This window comes from Xenopus tropicalis, chromosome 8 (genome assembly GCF_000004195.4).
Source record: "Xenopus tropicalis strain Nigerian chromosome 8, UCB_Xtro_10.0, whole genome shotgun sequence".
Lineage (NCBI taxonomy): Eukaryota > Metazoa > Chordata > Amphibia > Anura > Pipidae > Xenopus > Xenopus tropicalis.
In genome coordinates, this window is record NC_030684.2 from 30187756 (window position 1) to 30209880 (window position 22125).

At 40.4% G+C, this 22125-nt stretch overlaps 1 protein-coding gene across 3 annotated transcripts in view; it reads right to left on the reverse strand.

Annotated features, from left to right (window-relative positions):
• crb2 (crumbs 2, cell polarity complex component) overlaps positions 1-22125 on the reverse strand; it is a 67643-nt gene that overhangs the window by 39027 nt on the left and 6491 nt on the right. For 2 of the 3 annotated variants that reach the window (XM_004918924.4, XM_002937234.5), the window contains exons 2-6: positions 8462-9130; positions 5499-5694; positions 4069-4208; positions 1213-1392; positions 772-885 (exon numbers count right to left, since the gene is read on the reverse strand). In XM_004918924.4, the coding sequence (XP_004918981.1) occupies positions 772-885; positions 1213-1392; positions 4069-4208; positions 5499-5694; positions 8462-9130 (1299 nt within the window). Of the gene's footprint in view, positions 1-771; positions 886-1212; positions 1393-4068; positions 4209-5498; positions 5695-8461; positions 9131-14312; positions 14406-22125 lie in introns of those variants that run through there. The other variant, XM_031890901.1, reaches the window with a different exon arrangement.

Consider the following 22125-nt stretch of genomic DNA (forward strand, 5'->3'; position numbering starts at 1 on the left):
GCCAATATTCTGGCACAAGAATATTCTCTTCGATAACCTGCAGAAAGTCATAGACAATTTTAGCACAGTTTAGTAAACGGGCGCCATAGTTTTCTTTTCTTAGGCAAAAACTTATTTTTGGTGTTAACATGTCTTTTAATAGGCCCAATTCATATAACTACTGACGCGTGGGTCACTCAGGAGGAAATTCAAAAGAGACTTGAACATATAAAGGTAAACAAAGGTCCAGGACCAGATGGGATTCATTTTTCCCCCTCTGTGGCAAATTTGAGAGACTTGGATGGTGTTTTTTTGCCTTCCTCTGCATCTGCTAGCAGTTAGGCAGGTTATATATAGGCATTTAGGTTGAACTTGATGGGTATGTCTTTTTCCAACCTAACTTACCATGTTACTGTTTCATTATTAAAGAGGAAAGAGAAAATATTTCTAAAAATTAGAACAATATAAGGGATTCCATAACTGTATATGCTTCATTATATATTATTCCTTTTTTTAGGTTCTAATTTCAAACTACTGATTCTTGAAGCAGGGCTGTCTGGTGTATCATGAAGAGCATAGGTATTCTCTGTTATTCTATACCTAACAGACCTTCAGGGTGAGGCCCCTGCCAATGCTCCAAGCTACTCCCAGGAAGCAGCCTCATAGTTTACATCTAAGGTCATGCCTCGGCCCCAGGTTACTATTTGGATATTAAGCCAGAGCCAACTATTACAGTTACTGGGTATCCTAGGATATGAGTTGGGTAACCATAACATAACCAGTTTGTCCTACCTGTATATCCAGAAGCACAGTTACACAGGAAGCCATTGATTAAGTCGGTGCAGGTTCCGCCATTCAGACAAGGCCAAGATTCACATTCATCAATGTTCACAGAGCAGTTTGGTCCTGCAGACATATATTTCCAGTTACACTTACAATTCTTTATCCATCAGGCATAGTATATATAACTTTTGAGAAACATAACCCCAAGCAATGAAGGATGCCTGACTCCGTCCCCCCAAAAACCCAAGATGAATAAGCAACGACCAAACCATAGCCCTTCAGCTGTTGGTGAGCCCTCTAATAGCTTAAGATTGTTGCTATGAACAGTAGTCAACAGCAGCTTATATTAACAAACAAAGCAAATATTTAATTAGTTGCAATTGGTTACTAGAGCTGATACAAACTTTTCATTACTTCCAGTCTTTGCACATGGACATGCCCAACACTCACCTGTAAATCCTTGCTGGCAGCGGCACAAATATCCTGCTGCTTGGCTGTAGCTGAACTTGTTAAATTCTGGTTCAGTGCCATAATATGACTGGTTGGATAGTTCAAGACATAGGCCACCATTTACACATGGCTCCTCAAAACATTCATTATCATCTATTTCACAATGAATTCCAGAATAACCTGAAAGAGAGAAGGTTTTAAGAAATAAGCTCAAACAACCATAAACCACTAATAGCCGTACACTATTACATGCCCATATTTCATGGTTTATTTACCTCCAGAGGCAGAGCATGGGCAAAAGAAAATGTTTATGCATTTAAAGCAGAGGAATGGTCGTAAATATCAATAAAACTCCAATGCAAAGATGGGGCAATCCATTTGGGGTAAATCTTTCAGTCATATATATATGTACTATACCAAGACTGAATGTACACAATCTGATTCTTGGTGCCTGAGTCACAGGGAAAATTGTCTCATATTCTTTATCAAGGTTGTTCAATTGGTTTTAACCCCACCCACTCAAGCTTTGGTTTACCATCCCCTTAAAGCAGAGGTCCCCAACCTTACTTACTTGTAAGCCACAGTAAAATGTAAATAGACTTGGAGAGCAACACAAGCATCATAAAAGTTCATGGAGGAGCCAAATAAGGGCTAAGATTGGCTATTAGGCAGCCTCTATGCACACTATCAGCTTACAGGGGGCTTTATTTGGTAGTAAATCTTGTTTTTATTCAACCAAAACTTGCGCCCAAGTCAGGAATTTAAAAAAACCTACCAGGATTGAGTGCACTGAGAGCAGCATCCAAGGGGTTGGGGAGCAACATGTTGCCCCTGAGCCACTGGTGTGCAGCAGTGCACACTAATATAGCAATTTTGCCCTAACTAAGCAGGAGAACAGGTAAATGAGCTGGTCCACTGAGCCCTAAATACAGAACAGAATGAAACATATTAGCAGGGCTGGAAGTAGGGGTAGGCAAAAAAAGCATGTGCTTAAGGTGCAACAGTGGGGGAGTGCAAGATGCATGCCTCTTGCCTACCTACCCCTCTAGTCCCTCCAGTCCTGCTCACAATAGTCCAATATGTGGCACCAGCTCCTCACTGCCCCCTCACCACTGTAAATCCTCCCCACTACCCAACCATGTCACTGCACATGTGCAAACTTATGTGCAGGGTGGCAAGGTGGCCAGCTAGGTTGCTTATGGCACCTGGCCTAGCCTACACTGTATATTAGTATTATATAACAAGATACTGAAGTGTAATATGAATCAATGTTTAATTCACTGTTTACCACTGATACTGCAGGCATTATTTACTATGACCCTGGACAAAGGCACAAGAGCACTAAGGGGCAAAAAAGCTGAATGATGAGTAAGTTAGGAGATGGGTAGGGGGCACATGCTTCCAGACATCATGAATACATCATGATGGTCATCCCCTCAGTTTCATGTGGTGCAGGCATCTATGCCCTTAGTAGCGTGCTGTTTGGCTTCTTACAGCGCTATCGTACATGAGAAAGCAGCATCAGACAAACAGCATCAGATTGTTGAAGGAAGTCAGTCCGATTATGAATTGGGAATCTTTCTCTCCCATTTTACAAAATAGATTTCTTTTCTGCAGCGGATGCTCAGTTTGGGCAGTTGTGCTGTCTGTTTCTCAGAAATAAATATCTTGTATTCATTCCCTCCCTTGGTATTGCTTTGGTATTTACCCATGTGTTTTAGTATGCTGCCGGGGAATGACATCCCCAGGGCAGCCTACCCCACCCCCCCATTAATTATTCTGTTTGTATTTTTCAGCTTTAAAGTAAGAACTTGGAGGTTGGCGTTGGGGAGGTATTTAATGCTTATGGATGTTTTCTTCTGCTATAGCTGACAGGGGAGAGCATAACCATATGTTTTAGTATGGAAAAGACATGGTGGACTGTGCATGTTGTACCCTGCCCTGGACTACTCAATGGCCCCTTAATAGCAGCAAGGAAAACAAAACACCAGCCAATATTTCAGTCATTTACCTCCCAACATTAGGAAAATACAAAACGGTCATGCCCATTTTTGTGACCACACCCCCTAAATACCACCCCCATTTTACAACATTTGGCAGGTTATGTATAGTTTTAACACATTTCTGGGTTTTTTTGGGTCTTGTTTAATATGTTATTAAAGTTTTGCTACTGAAGGTGAAATTGCCCTTTAACATGCAAGTCTTAGTTCCCCCAAAAGACCTGTGTAACTTAGTAGTTACAATTATATATAAATGCAGGTGCTGACTGTTGAGTATTCTGGGCTTTCTGCCAAAAGCCTACTTATCTAATTAAGTTTGAGAAACTTTGTGTCTTTGTTGGCGTTCAATGCAGAATAGGAAATGAGGGACTTTTCAATAAGAATCTAGGACTGCAAAAATTGGGGCAGTTGGGAGGTATGCATACTGGCCTGGTTAATATGTAGTCCCAAATTGACATTTTTTTTTTTTTGATTGTCTGAAAAACATTGATTCAGGATAGCACAGATTTTAATTAGGCAGGTTTAAAAATTCTACTAGACCAGTAATCCCCAAACAGTGGCTACATTGTGCTCACTGACCACTTTGATGTTGCTCCCACGGGCATCAAATCAGGTTCTTTTTTTTTAAATTCCTGACTAAGAGGCAAGTTCTGTAGGTATGAAGATTATACAGGTCATTTTTCACCCCAGGGGGGCACGCAATGCTCACTGTGCATTAGGACTGGCAGTAAGGTCAGGGCCCCAATGCTGGGCTGTGTGTCCTGCTGCTCCTACCTTGCTGCTAGGAGAGAAACTGAACCCATAACCAAGTATTGCAGAGCAGGAATGCTCAAAAGCATAAAAATCTGTTCCTCACCTTTCCAGCACAAGCATTCGTAGCCATTGACTCTCTCCATGCACGTGCCATTGTTCTGACAAGGATTTGAGTCACACTCCAGGATTTCTACTTCACAGCGGCCACCAACAAAGCCAGTATTACTGCAATCACAGCGGAACCTGAAATACACAGCCCAGATCAATCTGCATTCAGAACAAACACTCTGGCCTTACTGGCAGGGAGATGGAGGCACTGTACATTAAACATACTTTTATGTTCTACCAAGGCAGCCTGATGGAGGAGGTATAGTATGAAACAGTTGGGCTGATAAATGAGCCAAAGAAAGGCTAAAAAAATGTAATCTTCAGATACAAAGTGGCATGTTTTGATGTGTTGCGTTGCATGTTTTGCACAATATAATGTGAATCAATAACAGCATTTTTGTGTAATTTACTGGATATGAGTCGGTGCTTAGCCATTGCTTAGCCATTTGCTTTAATTCATTACCATAGACAGTCAGGTTATCTGCAAAGGTTCACCACTAAAGCTGTTTTTTTCCATCGACTTTTTAATAATGGCCACACATTGAATCAACATGCTGCATGTCAAGTAACAATTCATTTAGATGCATGCTGCATGGTTGCACATAAATCAGTTCAGTCTGCAGCATGTATATCGATACATTGCTAATTAGCCTTGCAGGAAGTCAATTCAATATGTGACCAGTATTCAAGGGTTAGGGCTCTGGCACACGGGGAAATTAGTCGCCCGCGACAAAACTCCATGTTCGCGGGCGACCAATCTTGCAAATCTTTTTCCGCGATTTCGGGAAAACGCGCCGCCGTGTGTGCCATCCCGCCGGCGACTTACATGTTCGCCGGTGGGATGGCGGGTCATGGCAACTCGGGGAGATTAGTCGCCCGTGACAAGGGAGATTTGTCGCGGGCGACTAATCTCCCCGTGTGCCAGAGCCCTAAAGGTAGCAACTCTATGGGGCACATTTACAAAAGCACGAACGCTCTGAGCGTATTTTCTGGCGTCCGCACGACTTTTTTGTACACTGAACGACTTTTTCGTACACCCCACGACTTTATCGTACGCTTGCGTGAAAAAATCGGAAAGTTTTTACCGCTGTTTACAATTGTTCGGTACGAAAATTTCATGACTTTCGGATCGCCAATACGATATTATCGTGACTAATACGATTTTTTCACAAGCATTTTCGAGATATTTGTGATCTTCAGAAATTTTCGTTTCCAATACGAATTTTTCCCATTCGGGATTCAAATTCGTGGATTAGTAAATCTGCCCCTATGTGTGTGGATTTGATGAGTTCTGGTGGCTGTTAACCTAGACCTGGAAATCTGATAAAAGCTCAATACAGAGTTGTCAACTACCCTGAAATTTTTGTGAGTCTCCCAATTTTGGAATTTTGGCAGAATAATAATGCTGTGACACTTTTGGTTTACCTGTTAATTTCATCCATACACTGCCCTCCATTCTGACAGGGCTGGCTCTGGCACTCATCAATGTCATGCTGGCACTGTTCTCCATCATAGCCCGCTGGGCAGTCACACGTGAAGTAGCCAATATGGTCCCTACATGTAGCTCCATTCTGACATGGAACTGACTGACATTCATCTATCTCCATCTCACAGTTAATTCCTTCAGAGAGAAAAGTACAACAGTCAGTTTGTAGGGCACATAAAATCGAAGTCATCTTTATAAGCATTACTGGTTTGATCCGAGTCTCTACAAACATTCCCTCTCATTGTGCAATACTGCAGCCAAGGCTACAAGGCAAATGTTCAACATTGGCAACCTTCAGGGATGCACTATTGTTTGTAAGTTTGATATTAAAAGCAGTATCTATATGTGACTTTCTGTTCTTTGCATCCCTGTTCTTGCTTGATTCTTGAAACAATGTGGCAAAAGCTACACCTGGAGGAAAAATGACTTCTGCTATATCGCTGTGAAAGTCAGAACCAGGAGCAAATGCAGAGAGCAGGGATAAACAAATACTGCTTTCAGTTGTAATTGCATTTACAAATAACATGAAAACCATTGAAAATTCTAAACAAATGTATACTGGAAAGTTGCTTAGAATGACATTTTATTTAATTAGGCAAAAAACAGATTTTAGGTGGATCTTTTTATAGAATTGGGGTGCGATAAAAATTTAAGTGGGCTGAATCTCTTGTGGATTTGCTATTTGGCCGAATGCAGGATTTAGTACATCTCCAGTAATGTTAAAGTTACACTAAGGAACGCTTTAGAGACAGCTAAAGGTGGCCATACATGCTACAATTATGATCTTTTCCACGACCATTGTTTATAGGAAAGATCATTCATCCACTCTACTAATGTTAAGAGCTGAATCGTCAGATATGCAGGTAAAAACAAAGGAATTCTTTACCCCTATCTGACGATTTGGCATTAATGTTATGATGTTTGGACACCTTCAAAGGCACCTGATAAAAATCAGTCCTAACCAATCAACGAGATAACCGCTATCCAAGGCTTTTACCAATATCAGTCACCTCGTCCCCCACCATATATGCACCGATTATCACACAATAATATTGGTGGTGCACATATGGCCACCTTAATTCAAGAAATATTCATGCAGTAATAAGAAACTGCCAGCAGGTGGCAGAAGAAGATTAACCAACGTTATTCTCTGTTTAAATAGTGCTACAATATTAATGTGAAACATAGTTTTGTCATATTAGAGAAGGCATTAGTAGACCTACTTTGTAAATAATGCATCACTTGGACCTAGCACATTCTGGTAAAAAAAATATACTTGAAAAAAATACTGGCCTTGCTATATTTTTATCTTTCTTCCTTATTACTAACATTAACATGAAGCATTATTTTTAACGGCCAGGTGGCAACCCTAGATACAGAGTGCAGCGCTGCTGGTTGCAAGGCAGTTGTATAGATAATGATAGGACTCCTTTCCACCATGCTGGGGAAATGCTGTATACTGGCTATCTGGCCACCTCATCCTACCTTAATCTGCATTTGTGCCATTAGAATTTGCTAAAATCTTGATGATGAAACTGGTCTGTAGTGGAATCTGATCAGCAGATACCTTTGCCATGCTCTAAACCCAGTCAGGTGGCTTTCATTACAGCATGCAAACCTTCCTTCCTATGATTCCTGCTTGTTTCCCCAAGGAAAGCATAACACTGATTTTCTTTTGGGATATCACTTGCTAAATACCCCTTTGTTCCACTTCATATTCAAGTTTCTTATTCAAACTACTGCCTGGTTGCTAGGGTATCTGGACCCTAGCAACCATATAGCTGTTAAAAATCCAGGCGAATCTGGATAGTTGCTGACTAAAGCAAAATCATTAAAAAATGACAAATTGCAAATTGTTTCAGAATAGCACTCTCTATAACATACTAAACTTTAATTTAAAGGTGAACAACCCCTTGAAAAAAAAGTCTCAAACATCTGCTCTAATGCAATCGAGTCTGCTTTATTGGCGAGAAGATTTTAAGTGTAGGAACTGTGACTGATCACTCAAGTAATGTATAAAACAATACCCGATATCTACACATGTATACCGTATACCTGTCACTTTCCCAGGCTGCTGGTACCAGCCTCCATGTAAGTATAATAAGACAGAGCTGGAAAAATTTGTGGCCTGAATTTCAGACCAAAAGATTAGCAAAGTGCATTGCTGAACTGTATTTTTTAGTTTATATGCATTTTACTAAGAGTGCTGCTTTAAAGGGTGGTTAGTAAGCATAATACAGAGTTGACGTCATTGATTCTTAAGCAGCAGATGAACTTCAAATACCATCAACTCCAAGTGTCCTTCAGGGTTTATATTCAGACTCAAGTGTAAGGTCCAACCTTAGATGCAGTGGAAGATCAGCAAATAAAAGGGTATAAATTAATTGCTAAGTGGTTATATTTGAGAGTAGGGTTGTCATCAAATCATTCTTATTAACTGGTTTAATACAAAACGGATTAGGAAGAGTTGAGCTGACAAAGGCGGCTAAGTGCATTACAGGTCCAAGAATGGAAGGTTTGCAGGTTGCCATATGAACCAGCAAATATAATGGTCTATATATATAGTTACATATATGATATGATTGATAAAAGATACACCTCTGTAACTTTTTGTTGATCTAGAGAAAGTAGATGACTTCAAGTTATTTCAGAATGGGAAACAATTGTTCCAAAATGACCACCAACCTGTTCCTGAACCAACACTGTACTAAAATCACAAGATCTTCATACCAGAAGATCTGGATTGAAAATCACTCTAAACGCTTTCTTGTAATGATGTCCTGTATTTTCCAGCCTAACAACTAGGTAGCAGTCCTAAACCGGCAAGTTCCAGAAGAAATATTACAAACCAAGATCAATGGAGAAACCACAAGGAAGTTAATGGTGTTCCTTGCATTCTTACCTGTGTAACCATTGGCACAAGCACATTCATATTGGTCCAGTTGGTTCATACAAGTTCCGTTGTTCTGACATGGTCTGGAAGCACACTCGTTGATGTCTATTTCGCAATGGTGGCCTTGGAAGCCGGGCACACAGAAGCACATGTATCTGTCCACTTTATCCACACAGAGAGCCTCGTTCTGGCATGGGTTTGAAGCACATTCGTTCACATTGACCTCACATTCCTGCCCTGTGAACCCTGGCTCACATACACACCTGAAGCTGTCTCCTTCTGCCAAACAGGTGGCATTGTTCTGGCAGGGGTTCTGAAAACACGGTGATACCTCAAAGTTGCAGTCCACTCCACCGTACCCACTTTGGCACTTGCACATAAAGCTGTCCTCACCAACTGTACACTGAAAATTTTGGAATGGGCAGGAATTTCTCTGACACTCATTGGTGCAGTTCAACCCAGGTTGGCAAACACACTGAAAATGAGGATGCCCTGGGGTGCTCTGACAGCTATGGGTGCTGGGGCATCTATCAATGGCACAGGCATCATACAGATCTCCACAGGTAGTTCCAGTAAATGCCAATGGCTCCGCTGGGCACAGACAGGTAAATCCACTTGCTGTTTCCTGGCATGTTCCACCATTCAGGCAAGGGGACGACACACAGGTCTGGGCAAGTCCTGGAGATTAAACACGGAATAAATGAAGATGAAAAGAGATACATTGGATTATAAATGCAAACATGCAAAAAGGTGAGATGGCAGATTGTGATCACTGGTGCTACTCCCATACAAAGTTAAAAAATATGCAGGTATGTACACGTTTCATAAGCTACACTATATACAACAAACTTTAAATTATAACTTTATAAATGGAGTTATAGAATCAGGAAGCACAGAATTCATTCTAACAATCTCTTTTATTACAGAACAAGAGTATATTATGTTCTAAATAAATTACATTTTTCCTGGTATTTTTTATGCTCTACACTATAAGAAAATACTTTTTAACTGGATATTTGTGGTGTGCAGGCTGGCACGATACTCAAGGGAGGGTTTGGGTTGGGTGTGAGCCACCATGTTCCCCTGTCTATCACTGGGGGATAGTGTAGTGCTAAACCTTTTCATTTCTGAAATCACCATAGAGGTCAGGTTGGGCACAGGTAGAATAGTCCCTCAACCTCAGGCTGGAATGGGTTCATGTTGAAAAGCTAAGGGTTAGGAAATTATTGACCCAAGCAATACTGGGCATCAAAGCTGGGTATCAAATACTGGGTATCCCAATCTGCCAGTTGTGTCCACATTCCAGAGGTGATTCCCTGGAGTTTTTTTTTTTTCCGTGAAGCAACCCTACAACTGCCAATTACCACCTAGCTAGTCCCAATTATGACCCAATAATGCTCTCAACTCCGCCCACAAAAACTTTGTGCTTCATGGAAAATCAAGGTTGGTTGACAGCTCTCATCTGCACCTACCCTAGTCGAGAGCAGTATCCCAGTACCACCACTGTACTGGCACTGGCATAATGCAGTAAAAATGTGCATTGCTAACAAAAATATAACCATGAATATTTTCTGCATAACTTTTTGTCCATATTAGGGCGGCCATACATATGTAGCTGCCAATTCAACATTTCAGCTGCCAACTCAAGTCCTTCAGACCAGCTTATCTGCCTGTATATGGGAACCTCTGACCTGTGGGTCAGGCAGGCAAAGCACATCTTTACTGGGTCATGGGTGGTAGAGGGCCAAGCTCTGCAGTGAGGCTTATTCATATACTTTCTGCTGACATCAGAGATGGAGGGGTCGGGTGCAGGTATATAAATAATGATGGCTCATTGGGCTGAATTGTGTGCAGGCAGACAAAGGCTTGTTTGGGTTGGGTGTGTTTTTCCAACCTGCACATCACTAGTCCGCTGTTAAGAGATATTATTAACATTTATTCTGCAGCGCTGTACAATAAGTGGGTTTCATACAGAGTAACATATAAAGCAATCAATAACCGATACAAGAGGTGAAAAGAGCCCTGCCCAAAAGAGCTTACAATCTACAAGGAGATAGTGAGAGCACTGGCCCCCCTGAAGACTTGGTGGGGTGGTTTCAAGTTACACTAAATCAGTGTGCCATATCAGAGGAATGCCTGTAGGGATAGGATAGGTCTGTCTGATTCAGTCAGACATTTAACTGAATGGAGGATAGAGGCTTGGAGAGTCATATTGAGATTGTATGGATTGGGTGAGAGATACCAAAGAAAATAATAGATTTGGGAGGCCAAATAATAGAAATAGAAGTGAGGAAGTCAACCTCACCCAGGAGATTTGGGGTGTATTATTTGCCCATATAAATGGGTTAATCAATTTATTTAGTTTCTTAAAAAAGGAGCAGGGAATGGTGAACGGGGTATTATGGAGTATGTAGAGGAATTTTGGTAAATATATCATCTTGATAATGTTCACCTGCCCCCATAAAGAAAGTGGAAGCTTCGCCCAGTTCTTAAGTGTTAGAGAGAAAGAGTTAATTATGGGGACTAGATTGAGCTGCATGGATGAATGTGGGTCTGGGGGTATCTAGGCCCCCAGGTATTTAAAGGATGTGACCCTCTTCAACAGTGTGTTTTGTGGGACCTGTATGTCTGGGTTGGGATCAATATTATATAGTTGTAACTTATTCTAGTTAATTTTAAGTCCAGAGAACGGAAGTTCTGGATAACCTCTAAAAGGGTGGAAAGCGGATCTTCTAGGTCCGCCAGGTATAACAGTATGTCATCTGCAAAAAGTGACATCTTCTCAGTAATGTTAGCATATTGGAGCCCTTTTTATATCTGGATTGTTCTGTATTGTAACGGCCAGGGGTTTGATTGTTAATGCAAAGAGGACTGGCGAGAGTGGGCACCCCTGTCTGGTTCCCCTACATAACCAGATGGTTTTGTTTACCCTGACCTTGGCTATTGGGGACTTGTAAAGTAGTTTAACCCATTGAATGAACTGGTCCCCCAGGCCAAATTTCTGGAGCACTTCCCAAATATAGTCCCATTCTACCGAATCAAAGGCCTTCTCCGAGTCGAGAGAGGCCACTACTCTGGTTCAGCTATTGGCGTGGGGAATTTGGAGGTAAGTGAATAGACATCAGAGATTGAAATCCGTTGCCCGATTGGTCTGGGTGCACTAAGTCTTCCATCACCAGAGTAAGTCTGGCAGCTTGTACCTTTACCAACATTTTGCATTGATGAGGGATATCGGGCAGAGGGTGGTATCTCAACAAGCTTTAGAGATAACTACAATAAGGACTTCAGCAAATGAGGTCGGTAAGGATTGAAAATCCCAGGCTGCCTGGAAGGTGTTTAGTAAGTGAGGGGCCCCAGGTCATTCAGGAACTTATACCAGTCTGGTCCATCTAGCCTGGGGGTTTTGTTAGAGGGGAGGGTCTGTATCACCAAGCCAACCTCTTCCGCCGTGATAGGTACATTTAACCAGGCTAGACTTGGGACTCTTAGTTGAACCACACTGGTAGCACCACAGATATTTAACCTTGCTTCTATACTTCAACATACAGGTCACTCTAATAAAGCATAGTATAGTTAGAGAGGCCTGGTGGCCAATTAGGACAAAATTTTAAGTGAATACTTTAATACCCCTGTAATTATAGCATGATTGGTAAAACTATTTATTCCTGTACCCACAAGCTTGTTATAGGTCCTGACCATGTACCATGAATGGGGTTGGTAAAAACCTCTGCCGGGATACATTAAAGAACCTCTATTCACAAAATGTACATGGGTTTAATCAGTTATTTGTTGTATACATAGATGAATTTAGCTACTCACTTCTTTCAGTATCTAACAGTAACTTTTTAAAGATAACAAGGTTTACACTAGAATGGTACAAAAATTTGGAGTAAATTTGGTTTAAAGGAACATTAACACCAAAAAATAAAACTATATCAAAGTAATTAATATATTACATACTTTTGCCCTGCACTGGTAAAGCTTATACGTTTTCTTCAGAAACCCTACTATAGTTTATATAAATAAAGCTGCTGCTGCAGCCATTCAAGCTTGAAAGAAGGAGAAAAGGCACAAGTTATGTAACAGATAACAGATTCCCACTGCATAGCACTTATCTGTTATCTGCTATGTAACCTGTGCCTTTTCTTCTTTTTTCCAGCTTGAATGGCTGCACCATTGGTTACACAGGAGCTTTGTTTATATAAGCTATAGTAGGGTTTCTGAAGAAAACACACACCTTTTACCAGTGCAGGGCAACAGTACATTATATTTAAATTACTTTAAAACATTTTCATTTTTTGGTATTACTGTTCCTTTAACCCTTTTAGGGATGCTTTCACCCGATAGCAGATTGCTGGAATGTTGTACTAATTAGTGACAAGAGAGCAGGGAGCTCATTCTTAATGACAAAGCCCAGAGACGGTGGGAATTTGGTCCCATTGTATGTGACAAGTGAACTCCATCAATGGCTGGTCCCCTGCATCCTATTCCTAATGACAGGGCTGTAACAATGCAAATGGGCTGGAGGGGGAGGGCAGGGAATTCCTCTTCCAATGACAACATAGTCCTTGTATTGGATAAAAGGATTGGTTTGGAATGTACCATATTTGGAATCAAAATACTTAAGCCCAGTGGTTTGTACACAAAAATGTAGAAATGGAACAAAGCAAAGGTCCCTAAAGCTACCAAAATCATAGCAAGTAAAATAAACTCCTAAATTGTATGTTCAGCAAATCAGCTTTATTACTATTCAGCTGTAGCTAAACTACATCTCCCTACATAGTGCACAAACTAGTACAGTGACTGATTCACATAACCCAGGAACCAACTCTGGTAGCTGTTGAACAGCAGCTTCATTTTCATGGAACTCCAAGGTGACTTCTAATCTCCTTATATATTACAACAAGGGATTGCTTTTTATAATATACAAATTTTTTACATTACATTACATTAACATTTATTTATAAAGCGCCAACATATTCCGCAGCGCTGTACAATAAGTGGGTTACATACATTGGACATACAGAGTAACATATAAAGCAATCAATAACCGATACAAGAGGTGAAGAGGGCCCTGCCCAAAAGAGCTTACAATCTTAAAAAATATATGTGACATCATTAAGCACTGATTATAATTGAACTTATAACATAACTAAACACTGTTTATAAGGGTTATGGCACACAGGAAATTTGTCACCCACACTAAATTTCAACTATCTTGGTGTCTTTGTAAAACATTTATTGTGCAAGCGCCGGATATTGACATTTTACCACTGTTGATTCCCACTGCTGACTTGTCGTAACCACAGCTCTAATTACCCTGTAAAACAGGGGTGGCCAAAACGTTGATCGCGATCCACTAGTCGATCACCCATGGATTTCTAGTGGACCGCGTCGAAGCCGGGAAATGCGGAAGTGCAGTGGTTCAGGGCGTTTATTGGGTTTACTACGTACGCTGCATTGCGTACGTAAGTGGGGAAGAGCCAAAAGTCGACTGTCGCAGGAAAAATTCTGGGCACCCCTGCTGTAAAATATACCGTTACGACGATGGCATATGGCCCATTTTGGTTGTTTTTACCCTAAGGGTATATTTTTGGGTTAATTATAGTTTATAGTTTTTAAACAAGATTGAGACCTAATCTGACTATCACTGGAATGCCTAGCATATTTTGGAAAAACTAAATAAATGCCACCGGAATATCAGCCAGCTGCCTTATAATAAGCCCCCCTCAAGGCTCCTAAAAGGGAAAGTTAATTATTTTTGACAACCATACATTACCAAAATGTTGCTGAAGCTCCTAGCTTTCCGAGTTCTCTGTGGGAAAGGCTTCTACACAGATAAAAAAATTCAGGCCCATACCTTGCATTTCCAGAATTTGTTTATTTTTTAGAGCTTAAACTCTGGACTAGAGATGTGCCATTCCTTTAGCCTTTCTTAAAGTGCAAGGAAGGGTAAGTGAGTTCTTGGGCAGAAATCCACACCATGTCGATGTGGACAGGTGAAAGCAGTTTCTTTTAGTGAGCTCAGACTACAGGGTAAATTGGAGCTGATTGAGGTTTTCCCTGCCAGCATTTCTGCAGCAAACAAAACGCCTCATTTGACATTAACCATAGATCTCTGTTCATATTTGGTCCTGGACCATGTGGGCTTTCTATTTTTCAGAACTTTTTTGTTTTGGAAAATGTATTCTTTTTCCAGCTAGTGGATAAATGCAAAAAGCAGATCCATTCCCATGGCCACAGAGGTGCTCACGGGGTCAAAACGCCTATTAATAAACCTAACTCCTTTTGAAGCTCAGGTCACAAGTCAGAAATGGACTTGTCTTTTTAAACAAATTAAAGTTGGATCAGGTTTCACTGTATAGTTTGTATTTAATGGTGATAGGGAAGGGTAAATCAGAGAGGAGTGCAGAAGGGTAATTTATGCTCATCCCATGTAAAGTTTTCTGTGTATTGTTCTTAAAGGAAAACTATACTCACAAACAATGTAGGTCTATAAAAAGAAATTGCATTAAATTGCTCATATGTAAAACCCTGTTTCATCTAAATAAATCCTTTTTATAAAAACATACTTTTTAGTTGCATGTGTACTGCTGAATAGAAAATTGCCATTGAAAAGGGCCGCCTCCTGGAATCATACCATTCACAGTGCACACAAACAAACCAAGGCACACATGTTAGGTCACATGAGCCAATTACCGAATAACGTTCTCACTTTTACTCTCACACTTCCTGTTAGAGTTGGGGCTGCATTATTTCCTATCAGGTGATCTCCGATACAGCACACAAATATCACAAAAGGGAAAAGATGTAAAATGACAATATTTACTGATATATATATATATATATATTCCAGTTTTGTAAGATACTTTAATAGCCCACTTAATATGATATAAACTATCTGTTGGTTAAGAATTCATTTTGGGGGTAAAGTTTTCCTTCAAAAAGCAGGGCTAACAGGCTAGAAGTGACCTTCCAAGAGACTTTATTTCCCCAATTTTTTAAAGACTCTATATTCTTCTTGTGTAACATCAGGGTTGGACTGGGGCCCAGCAGGTGCCCCCGCCGTCCGCGTCCCCGACACCCCCCGCAGGGGCCCCCATTCGACTTCCTCCCATGAGCGTGTGTAAGTTTAACATGTCAGGAGAGGAACGGTCAGCTGGGGGAGCGCGAACAAGGGTCAGGTCTGGGCCGCCCGGGCCCACTAGGATTTTTCCCAGTGTCCCAGTGGCCCAATCCGACCCTGTGTAACATCTTCATTTTAATATAATCCAACCCTTGAACTTGCAAAATGACAAAAGGATGTAAGCTTTCTATAAAACACCCATGGTATTACCATTAGTTACATAACAGCTATGGTTGAGTTAAAAGTACCATGTTCAAACTTTGCCAAAATAATCATACTTTATCCAGTGGATACATTTCTGAATACAGAAATGAACACAGGTATGGGACCTGTTATCCAGAATACTTGAGACCTGGTGGTTTTCCAAGGGTCTTCCTGTAATTAAGATCTCCATACCTTAAGGTTAATAAAAAAAATATTTCAACATTAATTAAACTCAATAGAAATGTTTTGCCTATAAAAAAGATTGATTATGTCTTACTTAGGATAAAGTACAAGGTACTGCTTTATTACTGCAGAAAAAATCTGAAATCTTTAATTAAAATAGAGTCTATGGGAGATGGCCTTCTTATAATTCAGTCTGGATAATGGGTTTCCAAATAATGGACCCCACACCTGTACAAGGGTTTAAAGGAACAGTAACACCAAAAAATGAAAGTGTATAAAAGTAATAACAATATAACGTACTGTTGCCCTGCATTGCTACAACTGGTGTGTTTGCCTCAGAAAGACTACTATAGTTTATATAAGTAAGCTGCTGTGTAGCCATGGGGGCAGCCATTCAATCTGGAAAAATGGAGAAAAGGCACAGGTTACTTAGCAGATAACAGACAAACCCAGATTATATGGGGCTTATCTACTAGTTATCTGCTATGTAACCTGTGCCTTTTCTCCTTTTTTCCAGATTGAATGGCTGCCCCCATGGCTACACAGCAGCTTATTTATATAGTAGCTTTTCTGTAGCCAAAACACCAGGTTTTTGCAGAGCAACAGCACATAGAATAAGAACATAGATTTATAAGGACCAATATTGCTTGGGAAATATAATATAAAGAGTAATAATGTGACCCCACCAACAAGGCAACCTTTATCATAAAAAAGCCACCACACAATTCATCTACAATTTTGTTGCTATTGTTACTTTTTACTACTTATCTTTCTATTCAGATATACTCCGATTCATGTTCCAGTTTCTCATTCAAACTGCTGCCTGGACCCTAGCAACCATATCTGGTCCAGAATATCACCCTTCATATTATGTTTTCTGTAGTTGTCAACCCAAATTCACTTAGTGCTCTTATGTTTGGATCAGAGCAGAGAGATGTGATCATTAAATTAGATATCCCTGCTCTCTTACTTTAAAATAGCAGTTTACCTATTACTATTCAGTAAATTATCCTCTATCTTGTTGCTCCCCAACCCCTTGGATGTTGCTCCCAGTGGCCTCAAAGCAGGTGCTTATTTTTTAATTTCTGGCTTGGGAGCAAGTTTTGGTTGCATAAAACCCAGTATAATTCCATACAGAGCCTTCTGTAGACTGCCAGTCCACATAGAGGGTTTAAAATAGGCAATTATTGCTCTCATTGGCACCCGCAGGAACCATTTTCATGCTTGTGTTGCTCCCCAACACTTTTTCCATTTGAATGTGGCTCACAGGTATAAAAGGTTGGGGATCCCTGGTGTGGAATATAGAAGTTAATCACAAGTAGTGACAATACAAATGACTGGATCTCTACACTTTTTAGATATCGGTCTGAATCATTACATTACAGAATGCAAGGCTCTAAAATCACAATGTTTAACAGCTTGCTTCTTCATGCAAAAGTATATGAAGGATCAAGCTGGTTTTGCTGGTAAGCCATGGCTGTTTTGGAACTCCACTTTCCTGCTGTTTAAATACTACAATTTTTAGAGCAGCTTCATTAACCCAAAGAGCAAAATACTATGATTTCTGTGTATCATGGAGTTTGTGGAACATGAGTTAGTACTGCACATTCTTGCGCATCAGTGATTTTTCATTATTATCATTCTGTGTGTCAGCTGACATCATAATCATTCTGGGAACCCACTCCTACTAATACCCGCTGTGCTTTCATGTGAGCACTGATAAGTGTAACCAAAGCACCATGATAGTTACATGTTTTAGAGCAAAACACAATTACACAAGCAGTGGAGCGGCACTGAAAATGACTGAATTTGTGGTTAGGTTAGGATAAAACAGGGTTCCCAACAGCCTAATTCATTGTATAACAATTCTGGAAGTTGTAGTGCAGCTATAATTTGCACACTATGTGACTATAATACAGAGATGCAACCTTATATATAAATCTGACAGTGTGCTCAGCTGAAATACTTTTAAGTGAGAAGGTGCAGTAAATTGTTCTGTGTGTTTTCACATATCTGCCTGTCATTCTGTGACGCTACCCACATGTGCGCTGTACCTGCAATATGGTTCTGTCAGACAGCTCTGCTGATAACAGGTCTTAAAGTCTCACTTAACATTCCAATCCTGAGAGCCAGAGCTGAGGTTATCATACAGAACAGACAGAGTGAAAACACCATTTTTTTTGCATGAGGCTTAACTACATTCACACAAGTACAATGCCCTCAATGATGCACACTGCCTTTCTCGGTACAGGTTTAGGATCTGCTATCAGGAATGGGTTGGCTTGAGACCTGCCATATACAATCATTTTTGCTGTTAAAAATATTAAAATTGCAAAAATTGCCACTTGCATACTGAAAAAATGCATTTCTGTTCAGGCAAAATTGTTTCAACATTTAATACAAAATAATAAAATAATAAAATTCAGCATCTTTGCTGTGACATTAGGAAAGGGTAATTTATAATACATTAATAATGTGGTTTCCATTTTCCTTAGGCCCCATATAGCTAAACTGCATGTTTGTTATACACAGTGCTCAGTTATGATACTTTTGCTCTAGACAGTACAGGTATGGGACCTGTTATCCAGAATACTCGGGACCTGGGGTTTTCCAGATAAGAAGTCTTTCTGTAATTTGGATCTCCATAGCTTAAGTCTACTAAAAAATCGTTTGACCCCAATAGGATTGTTTTGCCTCCAACAAGGATTAATTATATCTTAGTTGGGATCAAGTACAAGGTACTGTTCTATTATTACAAAAAAATAGGAAATAATGTTAGAAAATGTTGGTTTGAACCTCAAAAAGTTACTGACTGCACAGCGAGTGTGGGGGCTGCTAAGCGAGTATTAGAAGGCGTTAAAAACCAAAAGGCGTTTGAAGTAAAAAAGGAGTAATACGAGGATTGCACTTGGGAGACTGGAAGTACCCAATGACAATATGAGTTCCAGTATGATTGCCGGTGTCAGTGTGTATCTTGTTGCATGTATGTGGTCCTGGAGCAGCAGTTCCATGCAGCATTTACTTGTGAGAGATGCAGGTGGGTTTTCCTCTTGGAGTCGGAATTGCAGACTCTAAGGGGGGAACCAGCAGCACTGAGGGCAGCTGCAAACGTGGGGGAGGACAGGAGGCTCACTGAGCAACCACTGGCAGGGGCAGGTGTAGTGGGGGGTGGAGAAGGGACAGCGCAGGTTAATGAGGGAGACAAGTTAGTAACAGTCAAGAGGGGAAGTAGGGAATGGAAAGGGTAGGGGTCTGGTCCACAGATTGTCCAAACCAGCAGATTTACCGTCTTAGGTGAAGATGTTGGGGAGGACAGCTTTGAAATGTATGGAGCAGGCTGACTCTCAGAGCACTCTGGGGGCAGCACCTCTAATAAAGGTGGGGGGAGTAGTGCTAGGAAAGGAAGATAGGCTATAGTTATAGGGGATTCAATTATTAGAAAGGTAGATAGGGTCATTTGTCACAAGGCCCCTACAACATGCAGAACTGTATGATGCTTGCCTGGTGCTAGGGAGGCCCATAAGTTGTATATGCAAAATATCATGCTGGTACCCATGCATGTTTACTGGGACTGGGAAAATGGGAGAGCTGGAGGTGCTGGCGCTGGAGAGGAAATATGATGTGATTGGTGTTGCTGAAACATGGTTGAATGAGTCAAATGACTAGGCAGTTAATATTGGAGGCTATATTTTGTTTCGGAAAGACAGAGGCAATAGAAAAGGAGGAGGGGAATTAAAAGCAAATATAAAGGTAAATGAGGGAGCTGAAGCCTTATGGGTTGAGCTTCTCACAGATTGTAAAGAGTCCACCAAATTAATGGTAGGGGTATGCTATAGACCCCCAAATGTAAGTGAAGAAGCTCAGCTCCTGTTGCAAACAGAAAAGGCTGCTTATTTGGGGCAAGTGATAATAATGGGGGATTTTAATTACCCTGATACTGACTGGATCAATAGTACTGCCAGGACAGTAAATGGGAACAAGTTTCTAAACTTGCTGCATAACAACTTTATGTCACAGGTTGTTGAGGAGCCAACCAGAAACCATGCTGTACTGGATCTAGTGATCTCTAATGACCCAAAACGTATAGCAAATGTGCAAGTGGTTGAACCCCTGGGTAATAATGACCATAATGTTATTTCATTTGATGTTTGGTGCAAAAAATAAATATACACTGGGGCAACAAAGAGCTTTCATTTTAGAAAAGCAATTTTTAGCTCCTTAATGGCAGTGCTTCAGAGCATTATGTGTTCTGCTAAAAACACAGAACAGCAGAGGTTGTCATTTAAAATTATATTAAATCATTACTCAATTTATTCCCATTAAGAAGTAAATGTAGAATCATTAATGTGGCTTAATTCAGAGGTAAAGAAGTTAACAGGGAAAGTAAGGAAAACATTTAAAAAATATAAGTCAGAGGGGACAGAAGCTGCATTTAATGAATATAAACACTATAACAAGTGCTGTAAAACAGCAATCCGGAAGGCTAAAATAGAAAATGAGGAGCGCATTGCAGCAGAGGCTAAAACTAATCCCAAAATGTTATTAGTATTAGTATATTAATAGTAAAAAGATGCAGGTTGAGAGTGTGGCCCCATTGAATTGGTAACAATATGGTTACAACCATATTGGGGTTGCAGTATCTGATCTATTTGGATTTTTCCAAAGCATTTAATACTGTGCCCCACAAATGACTGCTTTTTAAACTAAGGTCTTGTTTATTAATGACTTAGGGAAGGGTATTATAATTAATGTATCAGATTGCACAAAAATCTGCAGCCCAGTCAATTCTATCCTGGATGTGGCCAGGATACCAGGAAGACTCTCAGTTTGTCCAGGTGTCAATGGACCCTCCTACTTCAATGTGTCTCATATGCCTATATCTTGGCCATTCCTCTTTTCTGCATAAGAACACAGAGGGACAATGAAAAGATGATAGATGATAGTATACAAAAGTATGACTAGGAGAATAAGCATGCCTACTGAGGAGAAGAAGAAAAATAATGCGGAAAACCCTTGGTCTAAGGTTTTCTTGTGTGTAAGGTTTTGTGCATTTTAGCACACTGCAACACCGCAGTACAACAAAAACTAAACTCACTAAAGGTGCCATAAGTTAGTTAGGCATCATCCTAGGGAATTTAGTCCCTTGGCTAGTCCCTTTCAGGTAAAAGTATAACCATGTCCAGTAGGCTTACCTTTTCCAGGGTCCCTAGAGCAAACTTAGGCTCATATATGCGTAACAGAGAAACTGCACTTTACACTTATGTGCAGGTATGAGTCTAAGTCTGCCAAGGGATATCTGAGAAAGGTAAGAAACATGCAGTGCCCCTGACTAGTAACTGAATGTTACTGAAAAAGTAACATTTGACAGGTTATTTAAAGTTTGAACACATTTCTGGGGGGTTTGGGGTCTTGTTTTATGTGTTATTACAGTTTTGCTATAATAATACAGAATAACAGAATAAGCTGCAAGTCTCAGTTCCCCCAAGAGACGTATTTAGCTTATTAGTTACAACTGTATCTACGTGCAGGTGTTGCCTCTTAAGTTTTCTGGGCTCTCTGCCAAAAGCCTACTTATTTAATTAAGTTTGTAACTTTTTTTAGCGTTCAGTGCCGGAGATCTTCCAGGGAAAGACTTTTCAGTAAGAATCTGGTACTGCGTGCTGAGCTGTTAAAATCGTAAATATCCCGCGAAAATTGGGGCAGTTGGGTGGTATGGGTCAGCTGACTCCCATGTTCCTGTGTGGAATACACAATAAATCCACCGCACAATAATGTACCTACAAATGCCAAAGTAGGAGAACTCTGAAAACCAGGCATATAATTTATCCAGCATGGATCCCCATGCCTATTTTTTTCCTGTTTCCTGTTCCTAACAGATTGTAACCTCTTTGGGGCAGAGACTTCATTCCATTTGCACTCCTAGCACTTAAGTAATTCATTTGTGATGCTATATAAATGCATTCAATAGCTATAGTAATTAGTTGCTGCACATGTTGCAGACAGAACTGGTTTCTGTGAAGATATGCCTCTTATTTAATTGCTAATTAGTTATTGTATTGATTGTATATATGTCCAGATTTCAAGGGTGAGGTGACAAACCCAGGCCCTTCCTGTAATAGTCACTGGGCCCCTGTGTCCATAAAGTTGAGGTCCTCTGTCT